The sequence below is a fragment of the Corythoichthys intestinalis genome, chromosome 7 (assembly GCF_030265065.1).
Source record: "Corythoichthys intestinalis isolate RoL2023-P3 chromosome 7, ASM3026506v1, whole genome shotgun sequence".
Lineage (NCBI taxonomy): Eukaryota > Metazoa > Chordata > Actinopteri > Syngnathiformes > Syngnathidae > Corythoichthys > Corythoichthys intestinalis.
In genome coordinates this window covers 52,492,383-52,506,930 of record NC_080401.1, presented here as the reverse complement: position 1 = coordinate 52,506,930, position 14,548 = coordinate 52,492,383, and the positions used below count along the sequence as shown (strand labels likewise).

The following is a 14,548-nucleotide window of genomic DNA, read 5'->3' as shown; positions in this document are numbered from 1 at the left end:
TATTGCCAAGACCAAAGCGCTGTCGAAGGACATCAGAGACAAAATTGTAGACCTGCACCAGGCTGGGAAGACTGAATCTGCAATAGGTAAAATGCTTGGTGTAAAGAAATCAACTGTGGGAGCAATCATGAGAAAATGGAAGACATACAAGAACACTGATAATCTCCCTCGATCTGGGGCTCCATGCAAGATCTCAGCCCGTGGTAGGGGTGTGAAAATATATCGAAATGGTGATGTATCATGATACTTTGTATCCCAAAAGGTTATCGATATGCTCCTGCAAGAATCAAGATATCATTTTAAAAAGGTGTCAATGTCTTAAAAAAAAAAATAAATAAATAAAAAAAAAAAAAAAAAAAAGGAACCAACAAGTTGCTACAAAATCTTCCACTATAATAGTGTCTCAGTTAACTCTTAAGGCTGCCTTGACGGTGCTCGACACCAGCTCCATTTAGACTGGGAACGTTTGAAACCAGAGCATTCGCAGTCATTCTGTCAGATTTTCAGGGCATTTATAGGTCACTTGCTGTTCATTTTAGGGCATTTCCAGGTCATTTCCTGTTGAGTTTGAGTCACTGCTATTTCATTTGGGTGATTCCCAGGTCACTTCCTCTTCTGTAACACAAAATGAACAGGAAGTGACCCATGAAATACCCCAAAATCAACAGGAAGTAACTGAAAATCAACCTTAAAGAGCATATGACACGAGAAAAAAAGTCTTAAATGGCATTATTATGTGAATTAGAATCATATTTTGAGACGATTCAACTATATACAACAATTTAGCAAAGCACAGATGACGAGAAATTAGTCTTTTAATCTGCCGGTTAGCCACGCCTACCATTATAGGGCTTTAGCGTCCCCAACAGGTGGATGACGTCAGCGGTAGACTGGGCTCATCGATTTTACTATTCAGCCCATTGAGGGGGAATTATTCAGAACGAGGAAAACGTGACGAAGAAAGCCGCAAAATGTCATTGTTTCAGTCTCTTTACTTCAATATTTTTACAGGATACTCTTTTTATCCAAGTATTTTCCCCAATTGCTAAATAAATGGCTTGAGAAGGACCAGTCAGCCCGTCGAGGGGGAACTATTCACAACGAGGAAAACGCGACGAAGAGAGTGGCAAAATGTCATTGTTTCTGTCTCTTTACTTCAATATTTTTACAGGATACTCTTTTTATCCAAGTATTTTCCCCAATTGCTAAATAAATGGCATGGTCATGACAAATAAGTCTTGTGCTGAATGGAATATGAAATAATAAAAATGCATTTATTCAGGACGACATGGCAAAATTACTCCATAATGGTCAAAACTGTCGACTTCACCTTTACTGTCGCACCTCCCGAACGATATTTTATGACACCTAAATCGGACATATGTCATTTCCCTTCCCCAGCTTCGGAGAATGTTAACAAACAAGAAGGCGTGACAGCTAGCCGACATGCTAACCCGAACCGAGTGATGTTTCAAAGTCTTCAAAGCGGAAAATCACACATAGCTATCCTGGATTATTTGTCATGACGACCCGGTTGTCGATTGTCTTTGCGGATCGGCAAACCGCCCGGCGGAGAGCAATTTACAGTTCGTTCCCCGGAGGAGGGTGGCTGGAGTTGTTGTGCAGCTAACGTGCTGCTGCTAATGAGCATTAGGAGAGCTTTTTACATGCCTATCAATGATCAAACGTAAGTAGTCCTTCATTTAAAGGAAGTTTGTAGTTTTTACTTTGTAATCGCTGTATTCGTATTTGACATAATACAAAACAAGATGTTCACTCACTTCCTCGTAAATCCAATGGTCCCACAGTAAATATCCACGGTGAATGGGAACCTTTTGAAACTCCAAAAAGGCGCATACGCCTCTCCCTCATACAGAATGATTTTTCTGCAGCCGTTTGGCTCGCGTGATGCGAAAAATAAACGTATTAATCCGCAAAATCAGCTGAATCCTTCGTCCTCATACACAACAGTACACTGTAGAGTGAAGAGGACGTCTTCTACCGTACGCGTCACAGCGCCCTCCTCCTCAATGCAAGACCGAAGCCGGAAGTCACTCATTTTCCTGGCGCGGGATTCAAAAAACTAAATAAATATAACGATCGCTTCCACACACATCCAAGCGGTCCATATCATTCAGGAGCATAAAATACCGCGTGTATTATGAAATAAACATGCTTTTTCGTGTCACAGGCACTTTAAATGGCCCAAAATTACCTCATTACCTGGCACTGGCTGCTTCTGACGGCCATAGACGTTCAATCCGTTTGAACTGGAAGGGTGGCAGCGAATGAACATTCGTTCATTCGCTGCCATCCCTCCCAGTTCAAACGGATTGGACGTCTTCTACTCGTGATAAACTCATTCCAATTCACAGCAGAAGCTTGTTTTTCTGTTTATTAGTTATCCTAGAATGTTTTCCTGACCAATGTATCTATAATCGTTGTATCGCCATGTCGTCAGATCATCGTTAACGTGAGCTTTGTATCGCAAACCGGGTTCCCACTCCTACCCCGTGGCGTCAAAATGATAACAAGAACGGGGAGCAAAAATCCCAGAACCACACGGGGGGACCTAATGAATGACCTATAGAGAGCTTGGACCACAGTAACAAAGGCTACTATCAGTAACACAATGCGCCGCCAGGGACTCAAATCCTGATTTTCTGTTTTTTTTTTAATCGACATTCTGTCGCTCATGGTTGAGGTTTACCCATGTTGACAATTACAAGCCTTTCTAGTATTTTCAAGTGGGAGAACTTGCCCAATTAGTGGTTGACTAAATACTTATTTGCCCCACTGTATGTAGAAGTGATTTTTAATGAAGTGAGATGAGTTTTAAATAATATTAAAGTTGTTGGATCAAAATTTTATTTGAAATTTCTTCAGTGTGCATCATTTTTTTGGTTTTATTGCATTATTTATATTTGTTTTTACCGCCATAAATGACTGAACTTACAAAATATTTTTCAATGTATTCAAATTAAAGAATAGATTTGTAGATTTTTGATACAACAGTATAATTTTTTTTTAATATTACATATTCTTTGGGACGGAGTCAGTTTGTCAATGCGCTACCACAACAGACATGAATACATAGGCTTCCATTGCCGTGATATATCGGTGCATCGGCCATATTGGATGTGGCGTAGTTTGTCCCCTTCAAACTAATCCAAGGGGACTAGTACTTCTCATTCACTGCTATTGACGGTGATAAATGTCCAATCCATTTGAACTAAGTGGGGCTGCTAATGTTAAAAATTATATTGCTGCCAACCCCCTCAGTCCCAATGGATTGGATGTCTATCGCCATCAATTACAACTAATGAGTTGAAGAAATTATTATTAGAAATGGCTTTCGGAAATAAAATGAAGCATTTTCCACAAATGAGCCTATCTGCCAAATCCAATATGGCGGCGACATCTCTGTACGACTCAAGGCAGTTATGTGTTGACTTTTTCAAATGGTTCGAAAACAAGCGCTAAAGTACTTTTGGGCAGCAGAAATTAAGCCACTACTTAAAGTGATGACTAAAAAATGAAGACTTATGTCTTCTTCCACTTCTGAAAGTACGTTTGACGTCATCGCGAAAACACTATTTACGATTCGGTGTACACGGACGACACGTGGCTGAGGCCGCGCTCAAAGCCGGCCGCCTGGAAGAAGGCGCCATCTTCTGGTCCGGTGGAGAACTGACAGCCGGTGCCGCCTTGCAGCTCCTGATTCAAGTTGAAGCCTGGAAGATACGAGATACAGGTGCCACTGTCATGTTGATTTAAATCAGGGGTGTCAAACTCATTTTTGAAGATAATAGTTTGTAGTTCTGGTTTCCTTCTGAGCGACATTTTGTCTGCCAATGAGGGAAGTTATTCGATTTATGAGTTGTGATAGTAATCAAAACCTATTTTCCATAGTTGACTAATTTTATTTTATTTTTTTAGATTATTGACCTAAAAATAGTCTGAATCCTGTTTTTTAAGCTTTTTAGTCGCAAATATTTTTAAATGCGGCAGGCACCCTGGATTAAGCGGCAAATGATGATGGATGGTTCTTCATTCTATTTTTTCAATTTAAGTATTTTTTAATTCTATTAAATTCAATTTTTTAATTAAATAAAAAAAAGGGGGTGAACACTAAATATTGATTTATAATTTTTTTAATTAACAAAACAAATAATGTAAATTTTATATTAAATTTCTTATTTTACCTTCTTTGATTTTCATTTTTTAAAAAATAATAAAAATAGTAAATATCATTTGTATTTCATTATTTAATCAAAATAGTAAATATTTGATTTCTGTCATCCCACATAAATTTTAAAATGTTCCCATTTTTTAATGAAAAAAAAAAGTGCGGGACAGTAAATATTCTATTTATTTTTTTTTTTTTACTGTTTTAATAGTTAAAAAATAATTAAATACCTGATTTTTGCAGTCTTCGATCTTTAAAAGACTACATAAATTTAAAGATTTCCAATTTTTTTTCTATATATATAAATTAGGAAATTTATAAATTTCCCCCAAAAAAATTCTCTACTGTTTTCTCTCCTTTTTCCAATTTTATTTTTTCTACTTTTTATTTTAGTTATATATAATATATAAAATAAAAAGTTAAAATTTGAATTAAAAAAAAAAAAAAAAAAGTAGAGAAAAACAATTAGGAAATTTCAAATGTCCTAATATATATATATATATATATATATATATATATATATATGTAAGGTTAAAAAACAAACTTCATAATGTAAATAAAACAAAAAAGGGTACAACCAGTAAACACTTGTTTTATTTTCGAATCTTTCTAATCTAAACAATTAAAACAGTTAAAACCAGTCAATATTTGCTTTCATTTTTTAATCATTCGGTGTTTTTTCACCAAACCAAAACAGCAAAAAACTATTTTATTATTATAGTTATATTTTTATTTATATTATTTTTTTCTTATTTTTTTAAAAAATACCAAAAACAGAAGAGGAATAAAAAGTTAATATCTTTATTTTTACATTTTTTTTTTTTTTTTAAATAGAGGAAAAAACAGTAAATATATTTTTAATTTTTACTTAAAAAAATTTTTTTTTAGGACAACCAAAAGTCTATTCAAACATGATTTTAGTGAAAAAACATTAAATCACTGCACACGATTTACCTTCGCGGGCCGCAAAGAATGACGTGGTAGCCCAGATCTGGCCAACGGGCCTCTAGTTTAACACCTGTGGTTTCCATTTGTGCAATATGGGGTGGCTTACCTGCGGAACCCATAGCGTTGCTGGTGGCCATGTGGAAGCCGTTGTGCTGCTGGTGCGAAGCGTAGACGTGAGAATCTCCTCCGCCGCTCATCGTTTGCTCCATCCGGTACGTGTCTGCGAAGTGGAAGCAGCTCTGGAAGCTACCTTGAAATTCTGATGGCACAAGTGAGATTTATTTAGTAAAATTACTCCCGAAAAGCTTGGAGAAGTCCTATTCTGCACGCTATTGTAAATCTCAACTTGGACTTGGCCATTGTCGGTGTTTTCATTGCACGTGGACCACAAGAGTCACAATAAGTGTTCCTGGAACATGTGGAGGTGACCGCAAAGCGGCGACGAGGCGTCCGTGTGTTGACGCGCGTGGGGGAAACGCTGTTTAAAGCGTGAAAAGGGGTTTCGAGCACAGCATGACACAGTGTGTGGGTTTGTGTTTTTGAAAACATCTGTCCCTAAAAATGTTAGAAGAGTGTTTGCAAATAGGATTGGACTGTGTACATTTAGTAAATCAGTGATTTCAGGTCAAAATATATAGGTGATAAAAATGAGGAATTGTTTTTTGATCTTATGTTTTCATTCGATTGAATATTTATTCAAAATAATAATGTAATGTAATAGTAATGATATAACTATTTTCAAAAAAATACATTATTTTAATTAATTACATTTAATTTAATGTCATTTTAAAATAACAGCAATGTTATTCAGCAATGACTGAATGTTAAAAAAAATACATGTTTTTTGCTTATTTAATTCTTGTTAAATGAATTTATTTGATTTAATATTTCAAAATAACATTAAAAACAATTTAAATGTAAGTTTACATTGAGTAATACACATTATTAGTTTAATTTAATATCGTTTCAAAAGAAAAAAATATACATATTAAAAAGTATTTACTTGTAAATTTATTCATTTATAATTTAATTTTTCTATTTAAAAAAAAGAAAATTAAATTCAATCATTTTTAAAAAATAATTAACTGTAATTTGATTTGATAATTTCAGGAAAGCTATTTTTTTTTTTTTTTTTTTTTTTTACAAAAAATAACAAAAACAAATGTAATTTACATGGGAAAAAATACATTCAGTAATGACACATTATTTCTTTAAAAACAACAAATATTTATTAGGATTTAATTATCAAATACAAATAATTTTCATTATTTTAATAAAATTTCAAAATAAATGAATACTCTAATAACATTTTACATATAAATTTCATATCAGTAAAGACACGTTATTTAAAAAAAAAACATTTATTTCTTACAATTATATCTTATTGTAATTAGTTTAACATAATTTAAAAATAACTAATTAGAGAAACGATTTCACAGTAAATTTATAAACAGTTGTTTTTAAAAAACACACTCATTTTATTAAATTAGTAATACATATTATTGATTTATTTAACCACATTTATTATACAATTTTCAGCCAAATACACTTGCTATTACTTTCATTGCTAGAAAAACACAATTAGTGTATACTCACTTTTATTATAATTTCAGTTTCTACATTAAAAAAATACGATTATAGTAATATTAATTATAAGAAAAAAAATTCTGCCAATATGTGATAGTATTTGATTTAATATAACTAGGGCTGTCAAACGATTAATATTTTTAATCGAATTAATTACAGCTTAAAAATTAATTAATCGTAATTAATCGCAATTCAAACCATCTATAAAATATGCCCTATTTTTCTTTAAATTATTGTTGGAATGGAAAGATAGGACACAAGACGGATATATACATTCAATGTACTGTACATAAGCACTGTATTTGTTTATTATAACTAGAGATGCACGATAATATCGGTCACCGATAATTATCGGCCGATAATGGCAATTATGAGGTCACACAGATAATCCAGATAAAACGAAATTCAACCGATAATGCAATCCGATAATTGTCTACTTGATTTAGCCTCCAAATGTGCGCAATCAACAGTTTTGTCCAATTCTGCTAGTTTTAAGGAGGTGTTTTTGCAGTGTAGTAATGTGATATATGTTAGGAATGGCTTACATTTGAAGGCATTTTTGTGCAACTTGGGTGTTTACTCTCTAAGCAATTGTTGCCAAAAGCTTACCATTACACAACGTCATTGCCATTGTTTAGTTGTTGGAATTTACTACTTGTTCACATTTGATGTGGAAAAAAATAGCACTAAATTACATTTTTGCACAGTAACATTTGATCTTTGTATACTTTAAAATTTTACATACCGTACATATTTGAAAAGAATTATTGGCGTGACATTATCGGTTATCGGGTGGAAGGGGCAGGAAATGATCGGTTATCGATATCGGTTGAAAAATGTATTCTCGTGCATCACTAATTATAACAATAAATCAACAAGATGGCATTAACATTATTAACATTCTGTTAAAGAGATCCATGGATAGAAAGACTTGTAGTTCTTAAAAGATAAATGTTAATACAAGTTATAGAAATTTTATATAAAAACCTCTCTTAATGTTTTCGTTTTAATAAAATTTGTAAAATTTTCAATCAAAAAATAAACTAGTAGCTCGCCATTGTTCATGTCAATAATTATACAATGCTCATGGTGCTGAAACCCATAAAATCAGTCGCACCCAAGCGCCAGGAGAGGGTGACAAAACACCAAAAAACACAAGTAACAAGTGGACATTACACTGTGCTGTCATTTTAATCTGTTTGAGCGGGGCATGTGCGTTAAATGCATCAAATATTTTAACGTGATCAATTTCAAAAAATTAATTTCCACCCGTTAACGCGATAATTTTGACAACCCTAAAAATAACATCTGCGATTGGCTGGCAACCAGTTCAGGGTGTCCCCTGCCTACTGCCCGTAGTTAGCTGGGATAGGCTCCAGCACCTCCGCGACTCTCGTGAGGAAAAAGTGGCATGGAAAATGAATGAATGAATGAATGAATAAAAATAACATTAGGTAATCATTTCTTTTGTTGTTTTCATTCAAAGTGACCACTAAACCTACTTAACATATTAGCTGCCATTGACAGCAATAAACGTCAATGGCATCTAATACGTTATGAGTAAACTCTCACCTCAGAAACTTCCACTCAAATCTTACCATTATTGTGCTGGTGTTGATAATGAACGAACTGCTTGTGCTGAGCTTGAACGTGATGCTTGTCCAACACGGGGGGCGCAAGAGCAGGAGGCGGAGTGACGGTTCCCTTCATCCCCGGAGAGAGAAGCGGCGCCGACACCCTAAAAGACACACACAAACGTCAATTGAACTCACCGTTCAATCCAAATCCGTCACATTCTTTTCGTGAGCTTGCGCAGGAGCTTCCAACCGTGCGCCACACCGACCGGCCTGCGTCGTGTTGCCGTTCGAAAACATGCCGAAATGGTGTTTATCCAAGAAAGTAGCCAAGTGACATCACGCGAACGAGGAATGTAGAGTCAGTTTATTTTTGTATTTTTTTTCTTCATGTCGTCGACTGGAGTTTAACATCAGGAAATGGCGGTTCTGCTCTACATCTTGGCAACTGGCATCAAACTTTAGTACTTCAGTACTACTTCAAAATACGTATACAGTCACCCTGTATGAGAAAAAACCCAGCACCCTGCCGCCTTTTATTTACCGACTGCAAGTTGAAATCAAAAGCTGAATCAATCAATCAAGCTGTCCGAATGAGGCCCAACGTGCACTTGCCCTAAAACGCCATCCGTGTTGTACGGCACCTGGTGGACTTGGCACGGTTGCGCCGGCCTCCTCCTCCCGCTGTCAGCACCGACTCACGAAACAGTTCCACACTTCATATTTTGACAAGCTGCCTCTATGTGTAGCTAAAAGGAATCAGAAGCCAATCACTGGCAGCTACCCCCCATGCTAGGAATGAGGAGAATCTTTCATACGACGCATGAATCTCTATCTCCTCTGGACAAGGTGGACTTGGCGTTTGCCTCCTCGGCCGGCCGGCCCACCTACTAGTCTGCAGAGGTGGGTAGTAACGCGTTACATTTACTTGAGTACTTTTTTGAGAAAAATGTACTCCTAAGAGTGGTTTTACCAAGCCATACGTGAAGAAGAAACGCTACTCTTACTCCGCTACTTTGGCACTTATCGTTACATTTTTCTATTTTTATTCTACATATTAAAGTGCCTGTGACAGGATTAAAAAAGTCTTAAAGCGGAAATGCGAAGTAAGGTTGGCCAACCATGTTTTTGAATAATATCAACGGCTAAACAGTTATAAGCATATTTTCGTAATTGTTTTTTAACTCAACCCTTCCAGATTCTTTGTTTAACCCAAAGCAACGCCCTTGACAAAGAAAATGCTTTCCTTCGGCAATCTTCGGAAATTACGTGCGTGGCCAAAGGATAGCAGGGCATGTAAATGGACATCTTTCGTTCGCACGAAGCAAATGAATTTCACGCCATCATCGAGTAGTGTTCTCTGCTGCAAACACTTCGAAGATGCCTGCTTCCTTAACCGGTCTGGTTATGATCAAGGATTTGCCAAAAAGTAAGTGTGATTTTTGCCAACTGTTGTGGAATGAACAGTATAAGCTAGCGACGTTAGCCGAGGCTATCCCCGATCATAATTGTTGTTGCATTCGCTAGTTTAAACGTGTTTAAATTGTGCGTCATCTACGATCTTGTCCGAAAGGGTTAATCCACTGTCAGTCGGGAAAGAGGTGTGGATATGCATATAAGCGGGTCGGCGTCGCGGTAATTCACGGTCACGTTGCAGTAAGAGACACACACCGCCGGTGAGTTTGTGCAAATTTATTTGTATTTGTATTATGTATTTCCACCTTCGTGCTTCAAGCATTGCATTGCATTTGTACGGTTTGGTGTTTCTTTCACGGTGATCGCTTGATGGCCTTCTAGTTTGTGTTTTACGAGAGCCACTGACAGGTGACAACAACATGCGTGTTGCTTTTAATGTCTGGCAGCGAATCAGCGGGTCACGCAGTGAATCATGGGAAATGTAGTCTCGGGACAACACTGAAGTGGTGCTTTGTAATCTGTTCGCTTGTGTGAAAAAACTACATTTCCTCACGCCATTAGACACCACTTTCTGCCGAGAGCCCCAAGCCGTGTTGTACTGTTAGCTCCATGTGTTAATAAAGAAACAAAGTTGTCAGTACGTCGTGTGTTCGATACATTTGTAAACAAAAAGCTCATAACAAGACACTATGAACGATCCGTTTAAGAGACGCTGGAGTAGTAGGAGGCGAGGAGGAGATCAGCGAGAAGCAAAACTTCGCGGTCGAATGTGGCGGCAGTCCGCTATTATTTCGTTTTCTTATTGTTGCCACAATAAAGTGGAGAAAGCCATCAACGACTCATCTCCTTCTTTCCCCCCAACGTTTTTATATTATAATTTTATATGCACGAGAGCTGCCGGATCTGCCAAAATGAACATGAAGTCTGATTTGTTTTTTGTTTAACAATGTCATCAGATAGACAAAAACATAAAATCAGGTGCAAATGCCTGCATCTTCAAATCATGAAAATAATAACAGCCTATATTTTACCAATCTTGTAATCTCGATGGGTCTTGTATCCATTCCAAGTCAGGTAGTCTAGCCACATTGTTTGCATCCTGATTAGCGTCTGGCTAATACATGTTAGGTCCAACATAAAATTCCAAACTCCTCTTCTTCCTCCAACTCTTCAAAAACTTGGATCTCCTCCCTTGCGCTCAATCTATCGCTTATATCGCTGTTTGAATCATTGTTTGAAGGGCTTTGTATGGCTGCCGTATGTATGGAGCGCTGCCATCGCTATTCTTGGTGTGATGTATCACTTCCGGGTACGTCCCCTTTCAGGCTCGAACTTCGGAAACGCGATTATTTTGTCAAATATACAACATATAAATTATTTTTTCATGCTTTATTTGTTGGACAATGTTTAATTACTTTAATTGTGATCCTATTAGGCATGTTATGAAATTACTTCACATTTCTGCTTTAAGTAGCATTATTATGTGAATTAAAATCATATTTTGAGACGATTCGACTACATACAACAATTTGGCAAAGCGCAGATGACGAGAAATGAGACTGCCAATGTTTAGCCTCGCCTGTCGGTATAGCGCTGTAGCGCCTCCAGCTGGTTGATGATGTCGGCAGAGTAACGATTTGAGCTGATTAAAATTCAACCCATTGAGGGGGAAGATTCAGAACGAGGAAAATGCGACAGAGAGCAGCTAAATTATCATCATTGTTTCAATCTGTCTACTCCAATATCTTTACAGCATATTCTTTTTGTCTAATTATTTTTTCCCCGATTGCTAAATAAATGGTATGGTCATGACAAAAAACAGTTATGTGGAATATGAAATAAAATGCATTTATTCAGTACGACAGGGCAAAATTACTACATAATGGTCAAACCTGCCGACTTTTCAAACCTCCCGAACGGTATTTTATGCCACGGGAGTAAGTCTGGCTTTTGTCATTACCCTGCCCCGGCTTCGGAGATGTAGGACAGAGCGTAAACAAATCAGGAGGCGTGACAGCTAGGCGACATGCTAACCCCGAACAGAGAGGCTTTTCCAAGTCTTGGACTCATGTCACCAACGGCGGCGGGGTTGATTGTCTTCACCGATCAGCCAGCCCCCGGCGGCGAGCAAGTTTCGGTTCGTCGTTCTGCTGCAGCCCCGGCAGGCAGGCAGAGCTCGTCGCCGGGATGGAGAAGAGAATGAAGGCTGAAAATAGTGCATTCTCGGTGGAGAAACCGGGCGACGTCGAAGCGCGTGGCTGCCCGAGCCCGAGCCGAGTATAGCGGGCACGCAAAGAGGACCGAGGGGGTTGGAATTCTGGACACAATCAAGAACCACAGACGAGAGCGGGGGGCTCCCCTGGCCCAACCCAAGGTATGCCTTTATTGGCCGGCGACCATGGTGTGCGACAAGCCACCGGTCGTCAGCCGAGTTGCCTTCTCAGTGGACAGGGAGCATTGTCGCCCACAAAATGTTAGCCACCTCCTTATTAAACCGTTTGCCATGATCCCAGTATTTGACATAACATAAAACACGTAGGTTACTCAGTTTTTCATCTGGTCCCTCTGACTTTTTTGCCCATTATTTGTGGTGAAAAGGATCTTTTAGAAATCCAAAAAGCTTCAAACTACTCTCCCAGGTGTAGCAACAAAAGCCTGCAGCACATTGGGCTGGCGTGACGCAAAAAACAAAACGTATTAATCCGCAAAATCTGCATCTCCTTCTGCACACGATAGTAATGGCTGTATTGTGAAGATGGTTAGTCCGCTAACGTCACATTCACCTCCTTCCCCAATCCGAGACAGTGGCCGGAAGTCATCATTTTCATAATGCGGGATTTAAAAAAATTTAATAAATATATCGATCGCTTACACACACATCCAAGCGGTCCATTTCATTCAGGAGCATAAAATACTGTGTGTAATATGAAATAAACATGTTTTTTTTTGTGTCACAGGGACTTTAAACTTCACTATATATATACGGTATATATATTTACGGTATATATACTCACTGGCCACTTTATTAGGTACACCTGTCCAACTGCTCGTTAACACTTAATTTCTAATCAGCCAATCACATGGCGGCAACTCAGTGCATTTAGGCATGTAGACATGGTTTAAGACAATCTCCTGCAGTTCAAACCGAGCAACAGTATGAGGAGGAAAGGTGATTTGAGTGACTTTGAACGTGGCATGGTTGTTGGTACCAGAAGGGCTGGTCTGAGTATTTCGGAAACTGCTGATCTACTGGGATTTTTACGCACAACCATCTCTAGGGTTTACAGAGAATGGGCCGAAAAAGAAAATATATCCAGTGAGCGGCAGTTCTGTGGGCGGAAATGCCTTGTTGATGCCAGAGGTCAGAGGAGAATGGCCAGACTGGTTCGAGCTGACAGAAAGGCAACAGTGACTCAAATAACCACCCGGTACAACCAAGGTAGGCAGAAGAGCATCTCTGAACGCACAGTACGTCGAACTTTGAGGCAGATGGGCTACAGCAGCAGAAGAACACGCCGGGTGCCACTCCTTTCAGCTAAGAACAGGAAACTGAGGCTACAATTTGCACAAGCTCATCAAAATTGGACAATAGAAGATTGGAAAAACGTCGCCTGTTCTGATGAGTCTCGATTTCTGCTGCGACATTCGGATGGTAGGGTCAGAATTTGGCGTCAACAACATGAAACCATGGATCCATCCTGCCTTGTATCAACGTTTCAGGCTGGTGGTGGTGGTGTAATGGTGTGGGGAATATTTTCTTGGCACTCTTTGGGCCCCTTGGTACCAATTGAGCATCGTTGGAACCCCACGGCCAACCTGTGTATTGTTGCTGACCATGTCCATCCCTTTATGACCACAATGTACCCAACTTCTGATGGGTACTTTCAGCAGGATTATGCGCCATGTCATAAAGCTGGAATCTGTAAACTGTACCCAAATGGCCTCCACAGTCACCAGATCTCAATCCAATAGGGCATCTTTGGGATGTGGTGGAACGGGAGATTCGCATCATGGATTTGCAGCCGACAAATCTGCACCAACTGTGTGATGCCTTCATGTCAATATGGACCTAACTCTCTGAGGAATGCTTCCAGCACCTTGTTGAATCTATGCCACGAAGAAATGAGGCAGTTCTGAGGGCATAAAGGGGGTCCAACCCGTTACTAGCATGGTGTACCTAATAAAGTGGCCGGTGAGTGTATATCGTGTATGCTAAATCTGAATAAATACATTGAAGGAATGGCTGCTTTGCTACATTGCAAGCTTTGAGACTTCCAAGGAAGAGCCAAAACATGAAAAATGTTTGTGGATTGGCGGAAAAACGGACGTACGCGCGGCATGAAGTTTCACAGTAGGATCTCTTCATGTCGTGCAGTTTGCCACTCTAATTCAATTAGCCGGTGTCAATCACTGCTGCGGTATCAAAACGCCTCCTGCCAATATTTACTCAGGGGCTCTAATATCAATACGCGGCAGTCAACGACAACATTTACCACCCGCGGACGTTCGCGCGGCCGCTAAGTCGTCCGCCGAGCATATTTGAATATTAGCGGAGGAAAAGTGACACAAAGTGAATGGGCCGTTTGAGTCAGGGTAAACACATTTAAGCTGTGAGGTCAGAGGCCGCCGCGCCGACGCTTGATCGCTTTCTCCAAATGGTTCTTGTCCCGCTAAGACGTCGGGGAAAAACAAGTGCGGCGCTCGTGTTGACTCTGGCTGACGATCGGACGCGTGGAAGTACAACGAACCCCGGTCGGCGCAGGGAGATACGTTCCAGACTAGAGATGTCCCAATCGATCGGGATGTCCGATCACGTCATTTTCAAAGTATCGGA

General features: G+C 38.9%; 1 protein-coding gene across 2 annotated transcripts in view; it reads right to left on the bottom strand.

The window, feature by feature from the left end:
• Positions 1–2,750: 2,750 nt before the first annotated feature.
• The window catches only part of LOC130918806 (zinc finger protein GLIS1), a 283,378-nt gene continuing 271,580 nt past the window's right edge, over positions 2,751–14,548 (bottom strand). For both annotated transcript variants that reach the window (XM_057840888.1, XM_057840889.1), the window contains exons 8-10: positions 8,323–8,462; positions 5,244–5,396; positions 2,751–3,734 (exon numbers count right to left, since the gene is read on the bottom strand). In XM_057840888.1, coding sequence (XP_057696871.1) covers positions 3,598–3,734; positions 5,244–5,396; positions 8,323–8,462 — 430 coding nt within the window. In that variant the 3' untranslated portion in view covers positions 2,751–3,597. The remainder of the gene's footprint in view (positions 3,735–5,243; positions 5,397–8,322; positions 8,463–14,548) is intronic.